The 26,356-nt window shown below is 37.0% G+C and overlaps 1 protein-coding gene across 1 annotated transcript; it reads left to right on the top strand.

Moving 5' to 3' along the window:
* Positions 1 to 24,874: 24,874 nt before the first annotated feature.
* LOC140160082 (uncharacterized) lies at positions 24,875 to 26,098 on the top strand. Its single transcript, XM_072183354.1, has 2 exons — positions 24,875 to 25,295; positions 25,596 to 26,098. Exons 1-2 carry the CDS (start codon positions 24,875 to 24,877, stop codon positions 26,096 to 26,098), a joined length of 924 nt encoding a protein of 307 aa, XP_072039455.1.
* Positions 26,099 to 26,356: the final 258 nt, after the last annotated feature.

Here is a 26,356-nt window from a genome sequence, read left to right as displayed (position 1 = left end):
ATAATTGTCAGAATTGTAAGAATTGTCAAGTGGTATTTATTTATTCATACAAAATACTGCCCTGTCTTACAAAATATCGAAGTCAATATAAAAAGTAATTTCACCCCATTTGGCTGAACAGTTTAAAAAAGATTTATTGTTGAACGAGACACTGATTAGAAATAACATTGCAAAAGGTGCGAGAATAAGGTAGCAGGTTGTGATGGTTTAGTGGCTAGGGTCGTGCTTGCAGTGCGCGAGGTTGCAAGTTCGAACCCTACCATAGCGTTTTGATTTTTTGTTGTTGAAAATTATGAAAATATTTATGATATGGTTTCTGGTCATATGAAGTAGAAATAATGAGGTAAAATGAAAGAAATCGTTTGTTTTTTATCTAGACCGATTAACTGCGGTGTTCTATTGGAGATCATCAAAGTTGCTCTAGACAACGAACCGCGTTAGGTGTATGTCTGAGTAGGGTGTAAGGACGGTGTAAAATTTACAAATATGCCAAAAATTCATGTTTGAAATTCGTACATTATAATAATATTTGATATACGCATAAAGAACAACATTGCGGGGAAGATGAACAAGAGAGAAAAAATGAAAATGCTACAGTAGGGTTTGAAACTTCAACCTTGTGCACTTCAAACCATGGCGTTAACCACTAGACCATCACAACCTGCAGTAATTTACTTCTATCTTTTGCAGTCTTCCTCATTCAGTGTCTCGATCAACAATAATATATTTAAAACTGCTTTTTAAGTTCAGTCAAATGACGTGATATTACTTTTTATATTGACTTCAATATTTTGAAAGTCAAGGCAATATTTTGCTTGAATAAATAAATATCACTTGAGTCAACTGGACGATTCTGACGATTATTATTCGATATAATGAACAAGCCCGGCTGGCGAACTATTTTCCTAGTGACACTGGTCACCAATGGTCACGCAAGATTGCGACACGGGGCTGTATTGAGAGTAACTTTCCAACCTAAGACTCGATTGTTCCACCAATCATTTGAATTTGGATTTGGAAGATACCTTCTCTTAAATAACAGTATTGCGAACCACCAGCATACATAACTCGATGTAGAGAGTCTTTCCTATTCAGAGGAAATATTGCAATTACACACCTATATTGCCTTTTAACAATAACCATTGACACTAGCACATATAAGAGAAGATGTAAGAAAAGGATGGAGGGGGATTCGACTTTGAGCAGTGGAAGTGAATAGACGTGTTTTTCCAGTGTCTGATTTTCTGTTCAAAGCATTGTGTATAGAGGAAGGGTAAGTTGGTAGCGTAGTTACTCAACCACTGCTAGGTATATTATATTGAATTGTATACTATTTTGTGCTATAATATTCTGCAGGGAAACTGCATTGTGTTTGTATATTTTAGCGTCGGCGTTGAGTGGTTTTCTGGCCTCGAAAATTTGGGTCGAGACTGGCCACGTGGGTCATGGAAACCATGGACCACGGGGTCAGGGATGAAAATGAGAGTCAAAGTGAAATGTCTGAGGGAGAATTGTCTGAGTCGGAATTTTCTCAAAGAGATTTTTTAGAGGATTCACCATCATTAACAGGAATGATAGAAAGGGCGCAAGATACGCCTAATGAGTTTATAACGCCGTTTAGTGAGTCTCAGGATGACGGATTTACAACAGTTGAATCTAGACAGACACGGGTGCGGAAAAGACTCCGCAGTGTTAGTGATGACACGGATACAGGGTCTGAAAAGTCACAAAATGTAGGTACACATACCTTAAAAGAGCAATGGTTTGATGCAACAGAGCCACAGCGAAGCCCAAAAATTATCATTATCACGTGTGCAGATGTTAACTTAGCCAAAGTAAGTCCTATAAAGGTGGCTAATGCCTTAAAGAAGGTTAGTCGTGAGTCAGTTCAGAGAGTAAACAAAGTCAATAATGGTTTGGCAGTTCATTGCTTCACAGCGGCTCAAGCATCAAAACTAAAGCAAACACAAACACTAGGGGAATGGGCAGTGACGGCAGAATATCCCAAAAGTGAAACACAGTCTAAAGGAGTGATTGGTGGAATTCCGGTAGAGGTCACTGAAAAAGAAATACTGGAAAATTGCAGTTCAAATAGTGTCAAAGGGGTTAAAAGGTTGAAGAGGAGATTGGATGGAAAATGGGTTGACTCTCAGGCGATTTGTTTGACTTTTTCTAGAAAATACTTGCCTTCTGAGGTGATGATAGGTTTTGAAGTGTACAAGGTAAAACCGTATGTTGAGCAGGTTGTTCGATGTTTCAAATGTCAGAGATTGGGTCACATGGCTGGTTCATGCAAGAGTGATGTTAGATGTGTTAGGTGTGGGGGTGCCCATGGAATTGAGAATTGTTCGGAGGAAAAACAAGTCAAATGCTGCAGGTGTGGTAGCAATCATTCAGCAGCGTACCAAGGATGTGATACAATTGTCCTGGCAAAAAAGATAAATAGTGTCAAGGCTGAACACTGCGTGTCGTATGTTGAGGCATTGAAGGTGGTTAAGGAGGCGTCTTTTGTGGCCCCACCAAGGGAAAATGAAAAACAGCACAAACAAGTTCAACAAGACAAGAACAACAGTAAACAAAAAAACACAAAGACAAAGACCTGTCTCACCCCAAACAGTAGTAAGTTCAGTAATAAAACAAAAAGTGTCAAGTAAAGCTAAACAAAAGGTAGTAGAAGTAGCGGATGCGGAAACGCAAACAACAGGTAACGAAGTGGGATGTCAAACACAAAACGAAGATGAACAAACATGCACATGTAAGCGTAAAAGCGCAACAAATACTATTCCAATAGGGCAGCAATTAGTATATCTCCTTGGGGGTGTATTACAGATTTATGACAGCACAAAAAACAAGAAAGAGCGTGAACAGGCAATTGAAGCATTGGTTCAAAAACATGTAAGAGCTGAACAAGAAATAAATACCAAACAAAAGAAGAGTAAAGACAAAGATTCCAGAAAGGGTAGCTCGTCCGAAAACGAGTCCAGTTGCAGGAAAGATCAGCAACACAAGGAGACTAGAAGCAAATCACAATCACACTGGGATGTACCCAGCAGTAAGTACTCATACAAATCGTGTGAATTTAATAGTGATGACCATGGATCTAAAAGGAAAAAGTAATTGTTTTGTGTACAAAATGTATACAAAAGTCAAGTTAGTCTTAATTGTGATAACTATGTTCCACATACTACAGTGGAATGCTCAGTCACTTCGAGCACATGGTAATGAACTTAAAAAATATATTGATGATGCTGAGATAAAATATGATGGTATCTGCGTCCAAGAAACCTTTATGACAAGCAAAAGTAGTTTTAGAATTCCTGGCTACGAAGTTATACGCAAGGACCGTATGGCTGGGGGTAAGGACTGTCCGAGGGGTGGTTGTGCAATTTTTACTAGAAAAGGGATGGCTACATCAGTTGTTGTCCTTAAAAAGGGTGACATTGAAACCCAGTTGATTGAAATCTGGACTGGTAAGAAAACAAAATTTATATTGCTAATATTTATAATCCGAGCTTGAAATGGGAAAAAAATTGGCTGGACGATATCATTAACAAATTTGATTCAACTGCATTTATATGTGGGGACTTTAACGCCCACAACTCTTTGTGGGGAGGTGATTCGACAGATGGAGATGGTAAGGTTGTCGAAGAAATTATGGACACCCATAATTTAGTTTGTCTCAATAATGGTGACGGTACAAGACTAAACACAATCACAGGCAAATTATCCGCTATTGACCTTACACTATGCTCTGAGGATGCGGCTGCAAATAGCGCCTGGGAAGTGTTAGAGGATGCATGGGGAGTGACCATTTCCCAATCAGCATTAGTTATGGAGTTCAGGTTTATTATAGCAAGAAGAAAAATGATCAGGGTTGGTCTGTGAAAAATGCAGACTGGATTAAATTTGATAAGTTATGTGAGGAAAAAGTAAATTACCCTGATGAAAACAAAGACATTAATAATATTTATAATGACTTTATCACACAAATTAATGGGGCTGCAGGTGAATCAATTCCTAGGAGCAAATCCAGTGTGAAACAAAAGCTTCGGTTCCATGGTGGAACAAAGAGTGTAAAGCTGCAGTTGCTAAGAAAAAAGGGCTTTAAATAGATTAAGAAGGAACAGTACTCCCACAAACCTTATTAACTATAAAAAATGAAAGCCGTTGCTCGTAAGGAAATCTTAAAAGCAAAAAGAGAAAATTGGAAACAATTTTGTAATACAATTAACTCTCAGACAGCTACAACAAAAATTTGGAATAACATCAGAAAAATCAATAGAAGTAAAGCTAAAAATAGCATGCCGGTTTTAAAAAGTAACAATGATATTGCAATTACAGACCTGGACAAAGCAAATATGCTTGCAAGGTCATTTGCCCATGTTAGTAGTACAGAAAACTACAACCAAAAATTTCAGACTTGTAAAGTGAAGTCTGAAAATGATTTTAAAGTTAAAGATTCGGAGGGGTTCATGTTAGATGAACCTTTTAACATGATGGAATTAGAGACGGCAATCGATAAGGCAAAATGTTCAACTCCGGGTAAGGACATGATAGGCATGAGCTTGATTAAAAAATTTTCCCCTCATGTGAAAACAATTTTGCTCTATATTTTTAACATTATCTGGTTTAGGGGTTCCTGTCCGGAAGAATGGAAACATGCTGTATTGACACCAATCCCTAAGCCAGGCAAAGATCATTCCGATCCATTGTCATACAGGCCTATTGCCCTTACTTCAGTCATAGGTAAAATTATGGAGAGAATGGTGAATAAAAGACTTATGTGGTTCCTTGAAGCTAATAATTTGTTGGACCAAGTTCAAAGTGGTTTCAGGAAAACTAGACGGACAACCGATCATCTAGTGAGTCTTGAAAGTTCAATAAATAAAGGGTTTGCCAATAAAGAAAGTACTGTGGCTGTTTTTCTGGACATCCAGAAAGCCTATGACATGGTATGGAGGAAAGGGGTCCTTATTAAACTGCAGTTGTTGGGGATTAGTGGGAGAATCATAAAATGGATTGATAGTTTTTTATCTGATAGATTGATTCAGGTTAGAGTGAACGGAATTCTGTCCAATTCATTTACCATTGAAAATGGGGTCCCGCAGGGGAGTGTCATTAGTCCCCTTTTGTTTAATATTGCTGTCTCTGATGTTCCAAGTAAAGTTTCTGAGATAAAGATTTCGCAATTTGCGGATGACATTGCTGTTTGGAAAACTCATAGGAATATAAAATTTGCGGGGAAAAAAGTGCAACAAGGCCTTAATTCAATTGTTGAGTGGTGTAATAAATGGGGATTCGCTTTATCGGCACCAAAGACAGTGGGGTTCTTTTCACTCACAAAAGAATGGCTCCCAAGTTAAATATTAAAATTGGGGACAAAGAGGTGCAGTTTAAAAAAGAGGCTAAGTTCCTTGGCCTAATTTTTGATGGTAAACTAAATTGGAAAAATCATATTGAGTATATTCAAGAACGATGTAAAAAGAGAATCAATTTGTTGAGATGCATTTCGGGCCATGGGTGGGGAGTGGATGGCCCTCTTTTGTTAAGACTTTATAAAGCCTTGATTAGGCCTGTGATTGATTATGGCTGTGAGGCGTACGACTCGACAACAGAAACGCTCAAAAAGTCTCTTGACTCTATTCAATATAAAGCATTAAAAATCTGCACAGGGGCCATTAGGGGTACCTCATTGAAATCCATTCAAACTGAGTGTGGGGAGCCCCCACTAGAAGTGAGAAGAAATTTCCTCGTTAATAGTTATGGCGCCGCTATTAAGGCAAATTTGCACCATCCTAATAGATCCTTATTTCAGGATAACTGGCAGAAACATTATTTCTTCAACACAAGTGACACCAAGTTACACAAACCTTTTGAAGCAAGAGTTAAAGTTTTGGACCAGAATTTAATGGAAACCGGGTACCCCCCGGTACCTTTTTGGGACTTCCAAAAAGTTCATACGTCAATTCGGATTCAGCCGCTAATTGAGAAAGTAGATGATGATAGGGTGAAAAGAGAAATTGTGATCCGTGAAATTAACTCCTTCTGGGGGAGTGCTTTACACGTTTATACAGATGGTTCTTTAGAGCCGACAAATGGTAAAGTAGGTTGTAGTTTGGTTATACCGGCCTTTAAGTATTCTCGGGGATTTAGACTTACCTCTGGTGTGTCAATCTACTCCGCGGAACTTATTGGTATCTTAATGGCCTTAGAATGGATAGATGAGGTAAAACCTAGTGACGTAGTCATATTTAGTGACTGCAAAAGCGCCGTCATGTCGTTAACTAAATTTGATCATGATAATAAAATTATCTTTGATATTCAAAGATTATATAAATCACTTCATTGTCAAGGTATCAAGGTGGAAATCTCCTGGATTCCTGGTCATGTTGGAATTTTTGGTAATGACTGGGCTGATCTCTCTGCTAAAAAGGCCCTTGAAAAAAGCAAAGTTGATATTAATATCCCTCTAAGTAAATCTGAAATTAAAAGCTTTTTCAAAAAACAGATTAAAGAAGAATGGCAAGCTGATTGGCTTACCTATAACAAAAGTAATATGCTAAAGAAGATTAGACCCATTATTAAGTTATACATGCCCAACTGGTTGGTGAATAGAGAATGGGAAGTACTTTTTCATCGACTCAGATTGGGTAAATGCAGACTGTTAAACTCTTATTTATACTCCATTGGTAAACACCCCAATGGAAAATGTGATTTTTGTTTAACTCAAGATGACGTTGAACATTTTATACTTGATTGCAAAAAATATGATTCACAAAGAAGTGAATTAAAAAATGAGCTTGAGAAAAAAGGCTTTAAAAATTTTTCAATTGAAAAAATTCTTGGAGGAAAGAACCCTCCAGTGACAGAGGTTATGAATTATGTTAAAAATGCAGGAAGATCCTGTAATGAGTCTGCAAATAGGGTCAACTTAATGTGTGTTTTATATATTTGACATGATTTGTAACGAGTTTATGTATATGTAAAAATGTTATAGCAGTGGTTGAGTAACTTGCATAATTCCAACAATGCCTAATATCTCCACATGCATTTCTTCTTTATGTTTTTGTTTTTCTTTATCTATCTTGAATAAGCAGATTTAAGGTGACTGTAGATACTGGCGCAAATAATCAATAGGTTGAAAGCGCCATTAATACCAACAAAAAATCAAAAAAAAAAAACAAAACAAAAAAGAAGGAAGGAGAACAGAATTATATCCTTGAGATAATCCCGTAGGTAATCCTGTTGCACCTATCATAGTCCTTTATTCTCAAGTGGTGGGTTAACCAACAGTTAACAATGAGAGGAAATTCCTGAACCTAGTTCAGTTGGGGATGATTTGAAGTGACCGCCAATTATGAAATATTTAATACCAGCAATGTGAAGAAAAAAAAGAAATAATGTAGTGCCAAAATAATGTACCCTTTTACGGAAGGAGCAAAGTTTAACAAGTTATAACTCCGCTTCTGAAGTACGAATGTCAGCGGCGAATGTCAGGTTATTATTTCCCAGTCTTTAAAAAAAATTGCAGGCAGAGGTGGGAATCGATCTCGGTACCTCCCGGTTAAACAGCACTGTGCAAGACCACTAGACCAACTAAAAATCTGTTGTGAGATGTGTGACATTAATCTTTGATATTGCTTAATGGAACAAATCGCGGAATTAAATCAGTAATAAAAGAAATAGATTCTTATATAGCGGTCAAATTAGATAAAAGGGGAAATATTTGTCCCTGCTCGAAAGAAAATATAGGTTAGAAAATTATCAAATAAATTTAAATTACAAATTGAGATTTTATATTTCTTTCTTTCACGAGGCGACATTATCACAGACAAACACTGTATAAGCTAAAAACTCGACTCTCATCACTAGATGCTGTCATTTAGCTCAATGGTAGAGCATCAGACTGCTGATATCAATATCGTTGGTTCGAGTCCTCCTGCCAGCAATGGATATATTTATGATTTTAATGCTACGCTAAAATTTGTTCAATTTTTTCGTTTATTTATTTATTTATTTATTTATTTATTTATTTATTTATTCGTTTTTGTTTATTTATGTAAATAATTTGATATATTTGAAAGAGGTATTTGAGCAATTTTATAATCCTATGGGGTCATTTTGAACCCCACCCTCCCAACTTGCCAAACGCACAACACCTATGAGTTTGCATCATACATGTCATCATTAGTCACGATTATGCACTTTCAGTTTCCCACGCGTTTGAACGGGAATTGGATTGCGTACTTTTTCGATGTCTAGTGAGCAAATTTTTTCATTATTTTGAAAAAATGATGTCAAATTTTCTATTCTATATTGTTTGGTAATAATGTCTTTTGCCAATAGTATGTTTAAAGTTGTAATTTTGTGTTTTTGATCGCAAAGATCGGATATTTTCGTTCCCGATTCGAATTCTGAACCCTTCGCAAGGGTGCCGATTTCGGCAGAACTTTGACGATAATTTTGGCTTTTTGGACACTTAAATGCTTTCGATCCTTAATTTTGTTTCAACCGAGTCTTAAATTATCAAGCACAATACAGTTGGTACCACATTTATATACATTGATGACATTTTAAAGATTTTTTTCAAGTTTCTAACCGGCGCAAATCGTTAAGTGTGTATTTCCCATTGACATCCAAAATGGCGTAAGCCAGTCCTCAATATACATAGGTACGGCGTATATAGGACTGGCAAGCGAGTCTATGTCATGTCATCATCATAAAAATTTAAAATTCAGGTCCCACAAAAATACAGTAATTGTGCAAAAGAGGACATAAATAATTTCTTTCTGCAACCATAATGGGCCGCAATATATCACTAACCGCATAGTCCGAGGCAAGGTTCATTATTGTCAGGGTTAGGGTCTTAGGGTTAGGGTCTTATGGTTAGGGTTAGGGGTTAGGGTTAGGGGTTAGGGGTTAGGGGTTAGGGTTAGGGTTAGGGTTAGGGGTTAGGGTTAGGGTTATATTCGTATTTATTATACTAGTAATAGTATATTGTGTGTATGCAGTTTATTCCGTAATCAATAAGTATCATAAACAAACACCTTTCTGGCACAACGAATCATAGCACAGTCGTGTAGGCATTAGACTATGGATACAAAGGTTGTGGGTTCGAACCCCAGGTAAACCGTTATAGAATTTTAATTCTATCGATTTCTTTTATTTTATTAAGTAAGAGGAAATAATAATGGTAATAAACTCGTGTTATATCTAGCCTCATAGGCCTATTAATTACATGTATGTACTATGTGTTATCGCATTGTGGCCCGTTATGGTTGCAGAAAGAAATAACGCACGCCGGCAACTAGACTACTATACAAAAAAATAGTATCAAATCTTTCCTGCTCAATCAATATAATACTTGCAAATAGATCATAGTTTACTAATCTAATCCTGTAATATAGACCTGTTATATCACCTGTATTTGCATGTAGAGTCTATACATGGTTTGTTATGGTAGGGATTAGTGTCCGATCTCTGTAATGTAATGTAAATGAAGCATATTGATATGCAGGAAGAATCGATCAGGGCGCTATCTATTAGGGAAAGATAAACACTATTCAAAATATCAATAGACAAGAAGAAAGGGATGTAGAGATTTGTAATTGAGTCATGCATGATTTAACAGAAGGTTCTTTCCAATTCCCAAACGTAATGCATTTTCGCTGAAAATTTAATACAAGCTCACGTTACTGGAACTTTAACGGCAACTTCAAAAATATGGATTTCTTGCTCAAATTCACTTCAACGCGAAAATCAGATTGGTTTCTATACCAACAGCGTCTTGTTGTTTAAACTAGGGAAAGTGTATCAATGGGTGATCAAAAGAAGGTTATGTAAAAGCGACTGCAACAAAATGTCTCTCTTTTGTTTACTGAAGTGCTTTGTTGGTAACACTTCAATACAATAGGCGCTTAGTCTGAATAAACATGGATTACATCTCTAGGCGATGACCAATGCAATGGGAATTAAGCCTATGTTATGAGCTATACGCTATTTTATCTGTTTGCTCTCCCTAGCCCCCCCCCTCCACCACCACCACCACCACCACCTCTCCATATCCTCCCCTCCCTCCATATATTCATCTATCCTCACTTTCCCACTCCCCAGTGGCGTTGCCAGGAATTTTCTTTTAGGAGGGCAAGGACTCCTCTTTGCATTCTGATCGAGTTAAATATATCTCCCCGAATGATCCTCATTTTGTTCTTTAAAAACTCCGAGAATTTTGAATTTCAACCAACATATTTCTGGATGCTCCTTTTCTGACATTCTTATTTTTGTAACAAATAGGCCTCCTCTTTTAATAATGAATAATTTGGTTGACATACAATATCCATAGGCCTATATGCTCCAATGTATAACTTATGTTTGATGAGTGTGTTTAAAGAGTGTCAGCGTATAGCGTGGCACATGTTAGACCAGCTTTCTGTTGAATTGGGGTACATAATGTAGGCCTAAATGAATAGCATTTTTGGTTAACATTAGGCGATTTTCAAAGATATACTTATCAACACGTTTCTAGTGTATTGAAAATCAGATTTTGGTAGGAATACAGTCATAGAAAGACTAGACTATGCCATAGTCGAATTTTATTAAAAATATGTTATTATTAGTCATGATGAACCCATTTCGTTGAACTCAAAATTATACTGATGTTTATTACAATTAAAGTATTCAATAGTAAAATGGTCATAAAGAGTTAAAAATATCAGATGATTAGTGACAATAAAAGTAATTGAATGCAACATTATCTTGCATAATTATAATGGCTCACTTTAATACTGAACAATTCTGATTTTGGAATTTACCAGTTTATTGATAGCGAACCCCGAAAATTCGACTATGAACTTTGACTTGTAAGCAGAACTTTACCCTCTGGACTTTGCTCTCTAAAAACACACTGTCAAGCATACTTGTTTATCAGTCCATTAACCACAAGTACGCGCTAGATGTTTGATGTGAGATTAACTTTCGCGTCAACACAAAAGCGCCGCAAATACCACAGACAGTTGTGTACGGTGTAGTTAATGGTAATGGCGCGGGCCCAGAAGATTTAAACCATAGCGAGATATGGGCGACCAATCACAAGGCAGATCCATTTAAAGATGCATTACATCATGGCCAATTTTAGTTAGGCCAGAAATTGGCCTAACTCTCCATAGAGTCCCGTGTTAAAAATCTTCACCGCAAGGCAAAGTCAGTAGTCTACTTGGGAAGCTAACAAAGAGAGGGAGTAGGGTGACTGAAAAGATCAGATGTGAAAATCTATCAATTGTGCACACATTAATTAAATCAGAGTTTTAAGCCAATACAATATCCAGAGTATGCAGCAATGTCTGTTTGTTTTTCATTTAATACAAATTAATTCAGATGAATTGAACTGGTACGACTCTTAGGACTCGTGATAAATGACGATTAATCTTGTAATAATAAAATGAAAACGACGGGTCATTCACGACGTCATAATGAAAGTTATGATCTAAGCTACCAGATGCATCATTAATTTTCTGACTATGATATTTAGTTGTAGGAAAAGATTACTTTAATGTTTTGGCGGGATTATTTCCCGCCAAAAATTTCAACCAAAAAGAGCATGTAGCCTTAACAATTAACATACTCTATTATTACGGATTTTACATTTCAGGTCCCAAGATATACTAATTTCAAAGACGAGGATAATAATGGTAAGTAACCGGATATTGTGTTAAGATATGTCATTTTGACAAACAATCCATTTTGTCTGATAAACATTACAGTCTGAACGCAGGACAGCCGATTCTTTTGTTATGCATAGTCGCGCTAAAAGTCGATCGATACATGTTAAAATCAGCACAATTCAGAGATACACCTTTTTGCTATGAAATTAATTTGCTCGGTCAAATATAAAGCAATATTTTTTTTCTTCAGTAATGTCAGTTAAAAACATAGCGCTTGGATATACGTTTTTTTTAAATCCTGGTGTTAAAATTAGACGTGAAATTGTGTCGTTTGGTGTAAGATTTTTGATTTTTATAGGCCTAACATCCGTCCGAGAGCTTTTTTCGGAATTCATTTTTCAGCGTTTCAAACTAATATAATTCGCTAAAGAAAGATATTTCCCACCTCTGTAAAGCACATCGTGTGGGTCTATCTATCGTGTGGGCCTATTTGTCATAATTTAGCACTATACTTTCTAAATGTATAGCTACAACGTGCTATATAAATATTATGTACCGGTATGTAATATTATGTAGGCCTATGGGGGTGGGATGGGTGCAGAGGTGTGTGAGGTGGGTAGTGGGGGTGTATGTAGGGAAACTTTGGGGTGATACTCAACACATTAACCATGACTTTCAATGCAAGGCTCATAATTCCCACAAATGTTTGTTTTTTTCCTCTAGGTTATCTAATAGGTGTTTATAAACTTCCATGTTTAACCTTGTGTTGTTTTGGCTGCTTCATTATGACTTTCGGTGGGTTTCCAAAATCTGTTTCAAACAAACACAAACAAAAGGCACCATACCCAGTCACCTTCATGACAATTGAAACACAAGGTCAAGTATTAACATCCAAGTTATACTGTTTTTAGGCAAGCAATTTTAATTAATTGCTTGAACAGGTTTTTGTTTGAAAACAAAAACCTGTTTAAGTTAATAATGATAATGAATGGTTCTTACATATATGGCACAATCTCTTTCAATGAGGAACTCAAAGCGCGTAAAGCACGAAATTAACAAACAAACAACTTAAAACTGATGGTGCTGTTGGTCCCGATGGTTTGTCAGCGAGGATGCTTAAGCTCTGCATGTACCAGGTTGCTCCAATTCTCACCAAATTATTTAATCTTTCTCTTAGCTCTGGTCACCTTCCTAGCGGCTGGAAACAAGCCAACATTGTCCCTGTTTATAAAAAGTGGGACCGCTCAAATGTCGCTAATTACAGACCCATTGCTCTGACTAGTATTGTCTGTAAAATGCTGGAAAGCATCGTGGCTGACAACCTTCGTGTCCATCTAGGTAACAACAATCTTTTATCATTAAGTCAAGATGGCTTTAAGGTTATTAATTATTTTAAACTGTTGTGATTTGGTAGTTCACCGCATCTTACGAATGGTAGTGAGCTTTGGCAAAAACTGCATTTTTCAATTCATAGCGAGCGTGTAGAAGAATTAAAATATCACAGATATACTTTTATAGGTGCTGCGGTTCTTGAGTTACGTTGTAAAGAGGGCTGAAACAACAACACTTTTGTAAAACATACATAACTCATTAACTACAATAAATTAAGCAAGTTTGCCAAGTATACGATTTGTAGAATGAACTTTTGCAAAACATCAAGGTGTTAATTTTCAATAATATATTGATTTAGATAATGCCAATCGATTTTTAGGTTGCTTCGACCAACAATACCTCGTCTACCCTTAAGCCTGGTTTATCGTGCTGTACACTATTACTTAATAAAACAAATGAACTCTTGGAATTAATGGACAGTAAATCTACTCAAGTAGACCTCATTTCTCTAGACTACAGCAAAGCATTTGACTGTATATCACATAACATAATCTTCCACTCTTGGGTGTCATCATCTCAGATAAGCTTAATTGGGATGCTCATGTTAAAGATGTTATAGCAAGAAGCAACAAACTTCTTGGTTTTATTCGCCATGTGGCTGGGGAATCTCCCCCAGAGGTTCTCCTCCAATTATATTGGACCATGGTCTTGCCCATCCTCGATTATTGCTCCCCTGTCTGGATGCCCCACACAAAGCGTCTTAAAAATGTTCTTGAACGCGTTCAAAGAACAGCCACCAGGGCTATTCTCCATCAGAAGCGTCGCGAGGAGGAGTACAATGTTCGTTTGGACCGTCTTGACCTCGGTTATGTGTCCCAAAGACGCGAATACATGTCCATTGCGCTTGTATCCAAATGCCTCCAAAATGTTGACTGCTGCAATGCTATGCCTACTTTAAATAAAATCCGTCTGAATAGTAGGCATCTTGACCACCTTATTTTTCACCATCTTAAAGCCAAAACTGATGCTTTTCTTTATCACTCCATCCAAAGCTTCCCTAAAAAATGGTCTGACCTCCCCGTCACATCACTGATATTTATTTGTGCAATAGCTTTCTGCAACTGCTTTAAATCTGTGTTTTGTCGTGGTGATAGGGTGGGAGGGAGGGGCATTATCTCATTAGGTTGTGGTGAGTTTTATCCTGCTTGGCTAAGTGCAATATACTGTGTATCTTGGGGCTTCATGCTTTTAACATAGTGCTGTTTTTAAAAATGTTTGTACTTTTAATGAGTTAATAATCTTTGTAATTTGTATGTGAATTTATGGTGCAATAATTTGTTTATTTTCATGACCAGCTTGCAAGGGTGGGGTTCACTCATTTTTTAGATGTCAGTGCTTAATTTGCCACTTTTGTTGGGCCCTGGCAGCCCTTGCTTGCTGGTCTAAGTTTGCTGTATATTTTTTGTTGAAATGTTTAATGAATAATAAATAAATAAATAAATAAAACATAAAAACAATCAATTTACAAAAATTGGTTTTAAGCTGGCGTTTGAATAACGAAAGTCTGGGGATGTTACGAAGGTTATTTGCAAGTGTGTTCCAAACAGTTTGCTTGATAAAACATACAGCGTAATAGTTATGTTTTTAAATGAAAGTTTTGTTTAAAATATTGCCCAATTGCATGTAAGATTGTTGATTTTTTTTACCAAATGTTGGTCTAAGTTGTTTTGAGGAGAAGCAAATTTCAACACATTGGTCCGATGATCACGGTGATCACGGTGATGATGAAATCAAATAATTAATCACTCACGTGATGAAAGATTCTCATCGTGCTTACCATGATCAGTGTCATAGGAGCTCTAGGCCTGGGAATTTCTTTGCTATATTGAAGTTCTGGTAACACTGTAGCCAGGCCGGTCTTCCAATGGAACCCAGGGATATCGATTCACAATGCTAGTATTAGCCTCAGATTTCACGCGTTGATTTTGAAAAATTTTCAACAGGCAGTAAAAAATGGTGGAATCAAAACGGAAATTCTGACAAAACTATGATATATCGCTCACGGTGATGCGCGTTAGAAAGTTGGGAAAATCCTTCATTAGTGAACTATATTATTAAAAGGTTATTCCAAAAAAATGCTCGCGGGCTGAGTTGAAGCCCATCAAAATCGAAAATCTTACACTAAATGACTGAATTTCACGCCTAAGTTTAACACTAGGATTTGGGGAAAAAATACAGTATCAAGCATTACTGTTTTTCCTGACATTTACTGAAAAAATGAAAATTATTGCTTTTCATTTGGCCGAGAAAATAAATTTTACATTGAAAAGGTGTAACTCAAAATTTTGCTCATTTCAACACCAAATTCGATCGTTTGTATTGCCTCATTAAATGACTGAGTGAGCCTTTCACAACAAAAGAATCGGTTGTCCTGCGTTCTAACTGATTACGGTATTAGGAAAAGACACCCATATTGTCTCAATTTTGACCTATTTGTCTTTTTCTTTAAACAACAAATCCCAAACTAACACGATCATTATGGGCTTTTCAAAAGCCTTATTTAAAATAATCTACTTGACAAAAATGCATTTTGACAGCCATAGTGTTACTGTCTATGGTTTATTCACTGTACTTGAGTCCAGTGGGGGAAGAAAACATACAAAATAACCACCGGACCCTTCACAAAACTTTCCTGGCAGCAAAGACTATAATTGTTATATATTATTATATATTATATAGTTATACATATAAAACCTTTAAATAGGGCCTATACTATAATTATTACACATATTTTACTTAAATGATTAACAAAAAAGATTAACAAAGGATTTTTTTAACCAATTAACCAGTGCAGAGACTTCGCCATAGTTGCCATTTTTTCGAAAACTTGTTAAGCTCTAAATTACATGCTGCTTGATATTTCAGGATATTATAATAATGTTTAATTTCTTGTTTAAAAGCTTTTAAATCTGGGTATTGTTCCATCATCTTTGCTCTATAGATATGGAATTTTGCCATTGTCATTATAAGGGTTAAAGTCAAATCAAATTTAGAACCAAATAGAATTGTCAAAGTAGACATTTCCAATTCCACATTAGTTTGTTCTTTTATCCATAATTTAATGGTATTAAAAAGCTTTTAAACAATTAGGGAGCACGGTGGCCTAGCGGAACGGGCACTGACTCATAATCGAAAGGTTGCGGGTTCGAGCCCCGGCGACGCCATCGTGTTGTGCCCTTGAGTAAGGCACTTTATCTCGATTACTCCTCTCCACCCAGGTGTTTAAATGGGTACCGGCATTCTTAAATGCTGGGAAGGTAACAGACTCGCTGTAGAGGAGGTGTAGCGATCCCCCTATAGCAACATTACATGGAGGAGTCTGGCCCAATCGCCAATGAAAGAGAGATGGGCTCTCCGATCACTGTTTATACAGGATCGACTCCTTTACTTTTACCTTTAATGGTATTCCAAAATATTTGGGAGACCTGACAATTTACAAAAAGATGCTTAATTGTTTCCGGGTTACCCTTACAAAATGTACATAAATCATCCTCCCTTACATTAAATTTTAGCAACAGACTATTTGTTCCTAAAATCCTTTGGTTAGTTCTATATTGGCACCATCTATACTTCGAATCAACAGAAAACTTGAAATTTAAAAGACATAATTGTTTCCACTCCTCATTTTCTATATCAACATCTATTTTCCACTTATTACCCGATTGTTTCATTCTCTTAGCCCCTACAAAGACATCGTAGAATAACTTACAACCTTTACGATATTTGAACAATAAGTCCATGTTACTAGCTAGATCTAAAAGGTGAAGCTAATTTTGTCCCTTTTAACTTATTAATATTGAAATTTGACTGAATTGCTCTTATAATACCATTGTATTCAAGGAAGTTTGTTTTCACCTTATACATTTCTTTAAAATCATCTTTTGACATAAAAGTCCCCTTTTCTGTCAGTAAATCATTTATAAAAAGAACCCCCTTTTCCTTCCAATGAACAATTATATAGGGTTTCAAACCATCTACAAATATCTGTCCCAAAATTAAAAGCTTTTAGAGTTTTAAATATAAAATCATGTGATACCGTGTCAAATGCTTTTTCAAAAATCTATAAGTAATAGCAGACCAGGTATTTTATGAATATCTGTATAATAGAGAAGGCGAATATTTTCGCCTATAAATCTGTTTGGAACAAAACCAGTCTGGTCTTCTGAAATTAGATGGTTTAAAACTGATTTACGCGGTTAGCAATACAAGCAGATGCTAACTTATAGGAAACATTTAAGAGTGATATAGGCCTCCAGTTCTTTAGGAAATGACGAGGTTTATCCCCCTTTGGTAGAAGAGTAACATGACTTTTGTAAGAGAACATTTCCTAAAACCTTCATTTAACGATCGAAGAAGATAAATGGAAATGTCGTCCCAAAACATTTTATAAAATTCTACTGTAAAACCATCTGGGCCAGGAGTTTTGTTATTTTTCATATTTTTCAAAGCAATTGAGAGCTCACACAAATCCAGCTCACCTTCTAAATTATTTGACTGTATTTGCGTTAGTTTGTTGAAACATAAATTTAGATCATCAATATTGACATTGTTTTTTTCTTCCTTTTCTTTGTACAAAGTTTTGTAAAATAACAAAATTTCTTTTTCAATCTCCTCCTGAGATGTTGCCTCTGTGTTATCTTTCTTAGTAATTTTACATATTTGTTTATTTACAAAGTTTCTTTTTTCAAGGTTAAGAAAATATTTGGAAGGTTTCTCCCCTTCTTCTATCCATTTAGAAAACAACCTTTAATTTTTCTAGTACGCAGCTCTTCAAGCTCTTGTTTAGCGGCAATAAGTTCCCTCATTACTGAATCGACGTTTTGGTTATTTAAAGCCGTTTCTTCACATATCTTCTCCAGATGTTGTATCAAATTGTCAAGTGTTTCTTCTGTTTTATCTAAGTCTTTCTTTCTTTTGGATGAAAATGCCAAAGTAGCACCTCTAAATTCCAATAATAATGTTTCGAAGAACAGCAGGTCATCGATAGTAAGAACTAACGTCGACGGATTAATATCATTTATTCTCTATCATAAGGAGAGGCCACGTATATTTTCTTAACCTTAGTAATCGAATCTTTAACAATATTTACATATTTCTCTTCTTTAAGCAATTCATTATTCAATTTCCAAGATCCCCGACCATTTTTAATATTATTACCTTTACTTAGGCCAATGATCACCATATAATGGTCAGTTCTGTAACCAGGTGTTATATCAGCAAAATCGATCAAATTTAGCAATTCAGAGGAAATCAAAAAGAAATCTAATCTGGCTTGTTTTATTGGATTATTTTTTCTCCAAGTAAAACGTCTAATATTTGGATTCAGAACTCTCCATGGATCGCATATTTCCATGTCTTCTTTTATATTAAGAACCATTTCTTTTGCTTTCGGGTTATTAATATTTACATAATTGAAAGTATAAATAATTTGGATTTGTTTGATACTACATAGCTTTACAGAGCTGTTTCGTAAGGGCCAATAGGCCCTCACTCATCAGAAACTTAATGCAGAATGAGGCATAAACTAAAATATACACAACACCAAGCATAAAAGGATTACATAATGTTACATAAAATCATGTCAAGTGCACAAACCATAGAAGTCAATATGCCATAATTTCAAGTGCGCAATACCATAAAATTCAATACAGATTGTCTGAATAGACATCATAAAAAATTGATCACAAAGGAATATAAGTGAGGATCCACTTCAATATGTCAAGTGGACAGGATCATATAAAAGCCAATGCAAATTGCTTGGTGATTCTGACATTATGGCTAAAAGGAACACAATACACTTGATTGCTCAAAATGATATAAATTGTGGAACCAGGTAGACATCATAATAAGATAAAGAACATTATGACACTTGATCATACACAGAAATGATATTGACTATAAAGGCTTATACACAAATTGCAAACAATCATCAATCAAATGATTAGTGTCTTTCAGAGTATATTGGTTTCAGAGTCAGGCAATTAATTATAATTACAGAGCAAATGTTTTTTGCGATGACGGCAGAATGCTAACGAGTTCATTCCTCCTTTGTTTAAAGTAGATAGTTCAGGTTTGTAGATTATGAAGTACTTTTCTTCAATACACAAATTGCAACGTTTACTGGAAGTCGAGTAAGATTTTGCTCTGCTCATGATCTTCCACTTGATTGCGAATGGGATGTTGGAATCTTTCAGTGACCATACATACTCACTGAGAGTTGTTGCATTCCTTTTATTTGAGTTCTTAAAAGAAGATGCATGACCTGAATACCGCGACTTGAAAGTGTTTGCTGTAAGCCCAATGTATGTTTCTTCTTTCTTGGTGTCCTGTCTTGTCACAATGGCTTGATACACAACTCCGCTGGTGAGACACTTCTTGTTGAGCGGGCATTCCCGATTGGCTCTGCAATTGCAGGCATCCACTGGTTCATCCGTTGTGGGTTCATTATTATTCAGCACAGATTTATTGTGAGATGATATTATTTGGTTGATATTGGGCATACAAGAATAGCTAAGTTTCACAGTGTTCCTATTGAGTAATTTGTGCAGTTGATGATCATGAGGGAAACATTTGTCCAGAAGATTAAAGAACTTTTTGCCGATGTTGGTTGACACATTTTCACTATAAGGTGGATTATACCAAGTAACATTCCGTTTTCTTTTTCTCTTGTTGTCATTGTTATTATCCTTATAATTGGAATGAGCGTCATATTTCAGCTTGTAGTTGTATCCACTAGCGTTGAGGGCATTCTGATATTCTGGCGAAGCATTATTGAATATATTTTCATTAGCTGAGATGCATGATAGTCTTTTGTTTACGCTTTCTGGTATGTTCTTTATAATTGGCGGAGGGTGGTTGCTTTCATTGTGCACGTACAAAGGTGTATTATTGGGTTTCATGTATGGGCCATATGTTCCGGTTGTCAGATTCATCGAGATGTCTAGAAAATCAACATATTTTTTGTTGACTTCTATTGTTATTTTCAGATGGTTTTGGGCAAAGATGCGACATATATTTTTCTTGATAATATCAATTTGCCTAGGCGTCTTCTGGGATACCGCTAAGCCGTCATCTCTGTATAATCCAACATTGATGTCGAGGTGTTGAAGTTGCGACAGGATAAAGAGACCAACGAGCTCGCATGTCTCGGCACCATCAAAACTGCCCATGGTTACATCAAATTGTGACTCGCCGCGTTTGGACCAGGGGGTACCACAGTTGAACAAGGTAGACTGCTTGGTGTGAAGAATGATGTGTTTCTCTTGCTCAGATATATTATCATATTTTGCTGCAAATGCAAGTGCCTTGTTCAACAGATCTTCATTTATCGACGGATAAAAATCACACACATCGAAGCAGATGAAACTGGATTTCTGTTTACAGTTTATGTTGGTGTACCACTGGATTACTTCATCGGTGTTTTTCCACTGGTTGAGTTTAGTTGCGTCTTTGATTTTCGTATTTATTCTTTCAAGGATTTGTTTGCTAACTTTGCCTATTTCTGACTTACTTGGGTTTATGAGTCTACACGCGGGTTTGTTGTTGAAGTTGTCTTTGTGGTCTTTAAGCGTAATGAATGCATCTTTTTGTGCAGCGGTATCGATTCTATCACTAAGCTCAAGGGTGTCAGCGATGTTCTTATCTTCAAGCGTGTTGTGTTTGATGGACTCCGGTGCTGCTTTCTTATAGTCTTTATTGACTTCTATGGTTTGTGCACTTGACATGATTTTATGTAACATTATGTAATCCTTTTATGCTTGGTGTTGTGTATATTTTAGTTTATGCCTCATTCTGCATTAAGTTTCTGATGAGTGAGGGCCTATTGGCCCTTACGAAACAGCTCTGTAAAGCTATGTAGTATCAAACAAATCCAAATTATTTATGTTTATGCTCCCCTAACGGGTTGAGCACTTTCCTTTTGGATGGTTTCAAACTAATCTGAATTTAATCATAATTGAAAGTATCCATTTCTTGATTCTGGACTAAATTAAAGTCTCCGCATATAATAGAGTAAGGGTTTCCAAAAGTTTCCACAACCTCTTTTACACGACTATAGAAATATGGCTGATCATCATTTGGCCCATATAAACAACATGATGTGATATTTATGGATAACAAAGTAATATCGAGCACAATCCAATTTCCAACATGATCACGCTGTATATTCCGCACCTTAAAATCAAAATTATTGTTCATCAAAACTTCCACACCTCTTGAGTTGGTAGTGTGACCTGCTATGTAAATCTCATAACCCCATTCAGACCTGACCATATTTTCAAATTTTTGGTCCCAATGTATATCCTGAAGACAATATATCGAAAATGTCTTTTTCCTTAGATAATTAAAAACATCACGTCTCTTGACTTTATCATTCAATCCCCTGCAATTTACAGAACATATTTTAACTGAGCTATCCATATGCAAAACATTTATTTAATTTAGACTGATCACGTATAAGAAGCCAAAACTGCGTATAGTATATTTCATATAAATTAAGCTGTCGCTTTCTGATACCAGAGAAAAAAACAAAATAAAAGGAAAAAGAGACAATGTCAAAATACAAAAACAAAAAAGTAGGTCAAAACAAAATTTGAACCCAAAATCAACTGACAATTATTGTCAAAGAAAGTCTGACCGTCAATATGAGCGTACACAAAAGCGACTGTTAATAAAGCATTACATGTAAACATCTAATTCATGCATATCAAATTGCATCAAAATATGAGAAAAACGTTTTTGTATCCCCTTTTTTCCTTTTCTTTTTTTTTAAATCCTCTATAGGCACACGCATGTATATACCCAAAAATTATATATTCAAAACCTCATTAAAAGAGCTTCAAAAACAACATGATTACATGGGTAGCTTTTGCGTTTACATAACTTTATATTATAGCTATAAGCGACTGTTAATAAAGCATTACATGTAAACATCTAATATTCATACATATAAAATTGCATCAAAATATGAGAAAAACGTTTTTGATCATCCTCAATTTTTTTATCCCCTTTTTTTGTCCTTTTCTTTTTTTAAATCTTTATAGGCACGCATGCATAAACCCAAAAATTATATATTCAAAACTTCATTAAAAGAGCTTCAAAAACAACATGATTACATGGGTAGCTTTTGCGTTTACATAACTTTATATTATAACTAAAGCGACTGTTAATATTTTATTTTTTTTATTTCAGACATATTTAAAGAGGGTAGCCAAGATCAGTGATCCAGCACTGCTTTACACAAGGGCCCTCTGTACATGACATCAAGAAAATACAAGTACAAATAAGGTTACAAAGTTACATTATAAATACATTATAAATAGGCATTAAAAGATATAGTATTTTCTTAAAAGCACATAACAAATTAAGTAGCACCAAAGGGATACAAATATCATACACCAATACACAAATCATTTAACAAAAATATATTATAGCACCCAGACACACCCCTGTCACAACACACTAAGCCAAAAAACATACAATATCCGCACACAAACACAACACTTTGCTATACACACCCCACGACATACCTAACACACCTTCATTGACACCCCACTAACGTTCATCATACACAACCAAGGCTCAACACACACCCAAAAAATGCACACAAGTCCTTCATACCTCCGCATATATACGTACACCCATAAAGACATCACCTGTTCACTCAGCCCCCCCACACACACACACACCACCCAAGGAAAATAAATAAATAGATTAAAGAAAAATAATTATTTACAAATAAATGAAAATTCATGAACCTGAGTCAAGTATAAAGGCCTTCAAGTTCTTTTTAAATACCTGTATACTGGTTGAATGTTTGATGGCAAGGAAGATGATTCCACAGTCCTGCCCCGTGTTTCCTGAAAGTACGCCTTCGCCAGTCAGTTCTGCTGCGTCCAATATAGATGTTATTTGAACTCATGGATCTTGTACCATAACTGTGGGTTTTCATGCTATTAACGATGTTATGCGCCAGGTAATCCGGGGCAAGGCCATGTACACATCTGTAAATAAGAGTTAAAGTAAAATAGTCAGCACGTTGTCTTACAGTCATCCATTTCAGTTCATCGTATATTGCACTAACAGGTGATGTCCCAGCAGACTGGAAGTTAGCAAATATCTCTGCCATCTTCAAGAAGGGGGAGTGAAATGATCCTGCCAACTACCGTCCGGTGTCGCTCACCAGTGTGACCTGTAAGTTGATGGAGCATGTGCTTGCTAGCAGCATCAGAGGGTATTTAGATGACAACAACATTCTGAGTACCTCGCAACACGGGTTCAGGAAGAAACACAGCTGTGAGACTCAACTGCTTGGAACAGTAGAAGACCTCACACGAAGCCTGGACAATCGTGAGCAAATGGATTGCCTTATATTAGATTTCTCTAAGGCATTCGATGCTGTACCACACCAAAGATTGCTCTATAAACTTAACTGGTATGTCATTCGTGGTCAAACCCATACATGGATTAAGAACTGGTTAACATCAAGAAAACAAACTGTAGTGATTGAGGGAGAGAAATCAGAGGAAGTAGATGTCATCTCAGGTGTGCCACAGGGCACAGTTCTTGGCCCCTTGCTGTTTATTTTATTTGTTAACGACATCGGGGAAGAAACATCTTCTACCATCAGGTTATTTGCTGATGATGCCCTCATATATAGGCACATTTCATCCAAAACCGATACAGACGCTCTTCAGAATGATCTAAATAAACTTGTTGACTGGTCCACCAAATGGCAAATGCGATTCAACCCTGCCAAATGCTCCCTTCTTCGTGTTGCTAAAATAAAAAAGATCATCAACTCAAGCTACACGATGTTGGGTACCGAGCTGAAATCAACAGACCACCATCCTTATTTTGGAGTGGAGTTGGCATCAAGTATGGACTGGAAGCATCACATTCAAAATGTATCCGGCAAAGCGCAGAGAACTCTAAACTTCCTGCAGAGAAATCTATACAAGTGCCCTCAGAAGGTCCGGACACAGGCATACACTTCTTTAATTCGCCCGACCCTCGAGTACGCTGCCACAATTTGGGACCCATACCATCAAAGGGACATCAACAGCTTAGAAAGAGTCCAGAGAAAGGCCGTCCGGTTCATCACAGGGAATTATCGCAGAAGATCGAGTGTCACTGCTTTGAGGGCCGACTTGGGTTTTCCAACACTACAGCAACGAAGGTTGGCATCAAGACTGACTCTGTTTTACAAGATTCATAACCAGGAAGTCTCTGTCCAAATACCATGTCACTACATACCACAAGATACACCCTCCATCAAAACCAGAAGGACGCATGAGGAGCAGTACAAGATCATCAGAGCAAGAACAGAAGTATACAAGAACAGCTACTTCCCAGCAACCATATCAGTATGGAACAAACTCCCTGCTTCTATAGTGAATTCAACATCAAGCCAAACGTTCAAAACCAAGATCCAGCAGCTGGTTTCCAGTGATCAATCTGAGCTCTACATGGGCTCAGTTGTTCCAGCAGCTGCGTCACTCAACTAGTCCTGCACCAAGTCTTCACTGTATATAATTTTGCACCCTTCGTCGTGAGTTTTGTGAGTTTTGTGAGTTTTATCATCGTCATCGGTGGTGGGAGTGATTTTGTGATTTTGTCTGTTCTGCACAGGATGTGAAGTTGCACCGCTGGGCGTGATACCATGTATGGTCTACCCAGAATTCACGTAGAAGTAGAAAAATACAACATATATCCAAATCTATGCACCCTGCAATGATTCATACACTGATAAGGAAAAGGATGACTTTTATGATCAGTTATCAGACATAATCCAAGGGGTAGATTTGGATGACAACCTACTGGTTATGGGAGATTTCAACGGAAGAGTGGGAAACCAGAGGACACCATGGGAAGCACACCTCGGCCCACACAGTGACCACAATACCAACAGAAATTACAACGGTCAACTAACACTGGAGCTATGTGCTCAGCATGGACTGTTCATCACAAATACATTCTTCCAACACAGAAGAAGTCAAATTTACACCTGGTATAAGTGGAATAACCTAGAGCAGGCATCACAGATAAACTTCATTCTTGCTAGGAAATCACACCAAAGACATGTAATAGACTCCAAAGCCATGCCCAACATACAGGTGGACACTGACCATCGTCCAGTCATGCTGGAAACCAGGGCACCACACCAACTAAGAAACAGTGACATCCACTATCAACTGGAAGAAACTCAGAGAGGAAGACACCTGTCAAGAAATAGAAATGGAGATGGCACAGAAAATGTGTGACAATCTTTCAGACTGGAAAGGTACAGCAGAGGAGGAGTGGAACTTGTTCAAAACCTCACTAACAGATACGCTGAAAGCAAAGTGTGGGATAAAGAAGGCAGGAAAAGGTGATAAGAAAGGAACTGCATGGTGGAATGACACAGTGAAGGAAGCCATCAAAGTAAAGAAGAAACTCTTTAAGCAGTGGTCCAGAACGAAGCCTCAGAATGATTATGACAAGTATAAAGAAGCAAGAAAAGAATGTAAGAAAGTGGTTAAAACAGCAAAGAATGCATCTTGGCAGGAGAAAACCTAGCAGAGAAATGTGAGAAATCACCCAGAGAATTATACAAGGCTGTGAAAGCTGTCAGACAAAGGGATGAACCTTTTGACCCCACATCACTGATAAATGATGAAGCTGGAAACCCACTCACTGACCAAGAAGACAGAAACAACAGATGGGAGGAATGTTTTGATGGTCTCCTCAACTTCGGGGATAGTCAACGCTCCCAGGAACCCTTCAGTCCAGGTTTTCCTGATGAAGAGGAACCCTCTATCTTGGAAGATGAAGTTCGAGCTGTCGTGAAAGAAAGTGCCAAAAATAAAGCAGCCGGTACTGACGACATAACAACAGAAGCCATCCAAGCATGTGGCGATGTCGGAATCAAGTGGCTGACTAGAGTCTTCAATGCAGCATGGGAGGAGAGAGCAGCACCTGATGACTGGCAAAAGGCGATAGTGATTCCTATCTGGAAAAAGAAAGGAAGCAACAGAGATTGTGAAAAAGACAGGGCATCTCCTTGCTGAGTCACGCCGGCAAGATGTTTGCAAAGATCATAGAGAGAAGAATTCGACCCCTAGTGGAGCTGCAAGTAAGTGAAACACAGTTTGGCTTCAGGAAAAACAGGGGATGTACAGATGCCATTTTTGCGCTACGACAGTTATGTGAAAAGTGTATCGAGTTCAACCAGGAGCTGCACATGGTGTTCGTAGACCAAGAAAAGGCTTTTGATCGGGTGGATAGAGAACAGTTGTGGGCTGCAATGGAGGGCTATGGTGTAAGAG

Source organism: Amphiura filiformis, chromosome 9 (assembly GCF_039555335.1).
Source record: "Amphiura filiformis chromosome 9, Afil_fr2py, whole genome shotgun sequence".
Taxonomy (NCBI): Eukaryota; Metazoa; Echinodermata; class Ophiuroidea; order Amphilepidida; family Amphiuridae; genus Amphiura; species Amphiura filiformis.
The sequence above is the reverse complement of the archived record's forward strand: the minus strand, read 5'-3'. Positions and strand labels throughout refer to the sequence as shown.